Source organism: Nannospalax galili, unplaced genomic scaffold (genome assembly GCF_000622305.1).
Source record: "Nannospalax galili isolate Female #2095 unplaced genomic scaffold, S.galili_v1.0 scaffold632, whole genome shotgun sequence".
Taxonomy (NCBI): Eukaryota; Metazoa; Chordata; class Mammalia; order Rodentia; family Spalacidae; genus Nannospalax; species Nannospalax galili.
In genome coordinates this window covers 928,342-933,220 of record NW_008332816.1, presented here as the reverse complement: position 1 = coordinate 933,220, position 4,879 = coordinate 928,342, and the positions used below count along the sequence as shown (strand labels likewise).

Genomic DNA, 4,879 nt, shown 5'->3' with positions numbered 1-4,879 from the left:
TTTGGTCTTTTTGAGACAGGGTCTCCCTGTAGCACCAGCTGTCCTGGAACTCACTATGTAGACCAGACTGGCCTTGAACTCAGAGAGATCCACCTGCCTCTGCCTCCCAAGTGCTGGGATTAAAGGCGTGCACCACCACGCCCAGCTCATGATTGTTTTTAAATAATCATTTTGTGCTAGAATTACCCAGCCTACACAAAGTCAAAACTTAGAAGTTGCAACTGACAAGACTATAAAGGCACAGGTGCCCAAGCCTGTTTGAACTCACATCATGCAGCTCTGTACCCTGTGTGGCAGACATGGAGCTGTGATATGCTATTTGCCCTGCTGGGCTCAGGTCTCGTTTTGATCTGAGCCTTCCTCCCTGATCTGTTCTTCTCTTTGGAGTGTGAATGTTTACTCTGCACTTAGACTTTTCAACAGTGTTGGAGCTGTTAAGACTTGAGGGCTCTCCCACATCCCGTTCTCCCTCTAGCCTTGGGCACAGGCCCACTTTTGCTCTTGACACCCCAGATCTCTGGACTACCCTTTTATCCCAGACCTGCCCACTCTTGAAACTCTTTACCAGGGATCACATAGACCCTCGAACATTGACCCTTCTCTTGGTTACCCACCAGAACTCCACAGTAAGCCCCCTTTGCTGAAGACACTACATACATGAACTGTAGAACAGACAAGTAGAAATCAAGCTGGTGCTGACTTTAAAGCCTCATCTCTACTGATTTCATGGTACTGGAAGATACTATGTTTATCTAACTGAAGAGAAAATTAATCAACAGCATCACCCAGCTGTGAATCCTGAGAGCCACAACAACAACTGGCCTGACAAGATTCAGACCCTGGTGAAATACTGGCGCAAATATTATGGAAATATCCAGCCATTTTCTGATTGAATTTAAGGTGTGCTTCATAAGATGCAATCCATACCTGACATTGGTATCAGGCCTAGTAACCTGAGGCTAGACAGGTCACAGGACACGGATGAGAGCCTAATAATACTTTTCTGGTAAATTGATATGGTGTTCAACCGTATCTGGAAAATTGATATGGGGTTATCATTATACCCATAGATTACTGCATCTCTCAACTCTCAACAGAAAAGCTTCCTTTGCAGTATGTCAAGGATCAGGGATCATTGTGGAAGAGGGGGTGGAAAGACTGTAAGGACCAGAGGTAGCTAACAACCATTTGTAACTCCAGTTCCAGGGGAATAACATGCCCCCTTCTAACTGTAGGCACTGCACAACATGTGTGCACTTACATATATGCAGGCAATTCACTCATTCACATAAAAAGTAAAAGTAATAAATAAAATTCTAAAAACAGTCCCTAAGGGAGACTATTTTCATGATACCTCCATGAACACAATTTCCAGGTTTGCATTCTATTAAGGTTCCCATGCCTGATCCTTCACAGCTGCCCACCACCCTCTGCTTCTGGAATTGTGGGCTTTCTCTAGCCCACTTCCCCAAGTATTCAAAAACCCACCTATAGACAACCCAAAATCTCATCCACATTACCACAGGTGTTGTCAACAGAAGAAATCCAACATCTCAGTGCCAATTTGTCTGTGTTAGCCATCAGCCCATCATTAAGATAAAAACAGAGTTTTAAAAAAGAAAACATTTTATGGGGTTAGAATTAAAACTTAAAAAGTAGAAAAATACACTTTGGCTCACAGTTTGAAAACCACATCTCTTCAAGAGTTTCACCAACTTCTAACTAAGCCATGCTGACCTGTGAACCTTGAGGAACAATGCAGACCCATACTGCACTGTTTGCAGGGGATGAACCTCCCACTTCAGTTTAGCTCTTGCATCAACCTGCATCTGGCCATGAAGCTCTGTGATCCAGGACACTTCTGCTGGCTCCACTCTGACTAGAGTGGAAATTCACACTAGGACAGAAGAATCAAGAGCATGGTGCCAGAAACTTCCTACTGTAAGACACACAGCACAGGCTCCACTCAGAGCAGCCATCACCACCACCACGACTGCTGTGTTGATAAATGTCCTCTCAGAGCCCACAAGAAAAAGCATGTTTATCACATGGTTTTTCCTTTAGAAAGTAGTGCATTTCATAAAATACATCTTTTATTTTTAAACTATTTTATTTATTATTTTTATTATGTGTTATGAGTGTATTGCCTGCGTGTATGTGAGTGCACCCGTGTCATCCAGTGCCACGGAGGTCAGAAGATGGCTACAAATTTCCCTGGAACTGGAGTTAAGGACAGTTTATAGCCACCATGTGGGTGCTAGGAATCAAACCCAGGTCCTCTGCAAGAGCAGTCAGTGCTCTTAACCGCTGAGCCATCTCTCCAGCCCCATAAAATACATCTTAATCAGATTTAGACACCCTCCCTTATCTGTACCAACCCCACCCCATGGCCCAGATTTTCTATCTGCAAATCTGTTATGATTGGAGTTCAAAGGCAAAACTTCCTAAAGATCCTTGGTTTTCATATGATGCTACCTTAACACCCTACCCTGAGAACAAATGATACCAAATGTTGGAGAGGATGTGGGGGAAGGGGAACACTCATCCACTGCTGGTGGGGCTGCAAACGTGTACAGCCCCTATGGAAAGCAGTGTGGAGAACTCTTTAAAAACTACAAATGAACCTGCCATTTGACCCAGTTATACCACTCCTTGGCATATACCCAAAGAACTCATCCTATTGCAGAGACACTTGTACATCCATGTTTGTTGCTCCTCTTTTCACAATAGCTAGGAGATGGAAGCAACCTAAGTTTCCCTCAATTGACGAGTGGATAACGAAAATGTGGTTCATTTATACGATGGAGTTTTACTCAGCAGTAAAGAAAGATGAAATCATGAAATTTGCAGATAAATGTGTGGAACTACAAACTGTTATACTAAGTGAAGTAACACAGACTTAGAAAAAAAATCGACATATGTTCTCTCTCATATGTGGATCCTAGAACCAGACTCTGATAAATAAGTATGCAACCAGACATAACTACAGGAACCAGGATAATGGAAAGGAAACATGGAGGTAAAGGAAAAGAAAGAACCTGAAAGAGAAGAACAGTAGGAAACAGGCCTTAAGAAGGCAGATCAGCCGGGCATGGAGGTGCACGCCTGTGGTCCCAGCACTCGGGAGGCAGAGGCAGGCGGATCTCTATGAGTTCAAGGCCAGTCTGGTCTACATAGTGAGTTCCAGGACAGCTGGGGCTACAGGGAGACCCTGTCTCAAAAAGACGGAAAAAAAAAAAAAGAAGGGATCAAGGGGCTGGAGAGATGCAGCTACAAACACTGGTTGTTCTTGCAGAAGACCCGGGTTCGAATCCCAGCACCCACATGGCAGATCACAACTGTCTGTAACTCCAGTTTCAGGGGATCCGATGGCCTCTTCTGTCCCTACGGGCATTGCATGACATGGGTGCATTTACATACATGCAACCAATACACTTATAAAAATAAAAATAATAAATTTTTTTTTTAAAAAAGAAGGGAGATCAGGATAAAAATGGGGTTATTTTAAGGGAAAGGGGGAGGGAGGATTATACAAGGAACCTAGGGCCTCCCCCAAAGCCCATGTCACCCCTGAGGAACAGATCCTCAAATGAAAGTTTGCAGCGATGAATGCTCACATCAAAAAACAACAGATACTGCCAGGTGTGGTAGTTGCACCCCCAGCCTTTGATCCCAGCACTTGGGAGGCAGAGGCAGATGGATCTCTGTGAGTTCAATGCCAGTCTGGTCTACACAGCGAGTTTCAGGCAGGCAGGAGCTACAGGGAGACCCTGTCTCAAAAAGACCAAACCAAAAAAAAAACCTGGGCATGTGGTCCAGTTCTGTAATCTAAGCACTCAAGGAGGGATTTGAGTACAGCATGAACTACAAAGTGAGACCATGTCTCAGAAAAAAGGAAGAACTTTGTGAAATATGACACAAGATTATTGTAAACATCAAGGTTTAGAAACATAGCTAAAGGCTACATAACAAGCAACAATGCCAGATACGAGATACCTTCTTTGGAGTTGTTGGCCAGGGTGGCCAAAGGGACTCCCAGATAGTAACCCAGCATAGAACTGCGAAAATGAACAGCAGACCCCAATTTTATCTAAAGGACTATTGACAACTGATTACTGCTTGATGAGGAACAGCTGACCCTCCTAAAACAAAGACCTCTAGATAGGCTGACTAGATCCACCAGAAGGGCAAGTAGTGAGGAATGGCTGAGGGTGCCAACAACACAGCGGACAGTAGCAGGGATATCAGAGTATAAGGGCTCCAGTGGGGGGAGGGAGGCTATGGTGGGAAGTGCATGTATAGTTGAATAAGGTGCTTTGGGATATTCTGTGTGATATACACACAAAAAAAATCAACAAATTTTTTTAAATGTAGTATATTTGCTCTCCTACCCACAGTCCTCTCTCCGGGACCAACCCAGCTCCTCAGTGCAGTCCCCAGGAGTCCTTGGGGCCTCTTCCCGCCCAATCTGCCTTTGCATCTCTGGGTGACATGGGCACCAGCTGTCCTAGACCAGCATCTTCCCTGGGCCAGGCTCCCAGGCCAGTCCAACCCCCAAATTCCTGAGGCCAAAATCATTCCTGGAGGGATCCAGACCTTAGGAGAAAGCCTGAAAACATCCGACCCTCATCTGAATTAGGCCTCTGTGGGAAATCCTGAAGACAAAAGGAATCCGGCCACTCCAATATAAAAATCAAAAAAGAGAACCAGAAGCTTACAGGAACCAGCTTTTTAAGCCCAAAAAGTAAACCACAAAGGCACATAAAGTTTACAAAAAGAAGCAGACCTAAACTGGAAGGCTTGAGTCTCACACAAGAATCAGAAACTACAAAAGAAATTCACATGTCAAAATCACAGAGAAAAAATCATAACGTGAAAA

At 44.3% G+C, this 4,879-nt stretch overlaps 1 protein-coding gene across 1 annotated transcript in view; it reads left to right on the top strand.

The window, feature by feature from the left end:
* Positions 1-3,605: 3,605 nt before the first annotated feature.
* The window catches only part of LOC115069390 (leukocyte immunoglobulin-like receptor subfamily B member 5), an 18,981-nt gene continuing 17,707 nt past the window's right edge, over positions 3,606-4,879 (top strand). Inside the window, 1 exon segment of the mRNA XM_029560910.1 lies at positions 3,606-3,642. Within this exon segment, the coding sequence (XP_029416770.1) occupies positions 3,606-3,642 (37 nt within the window).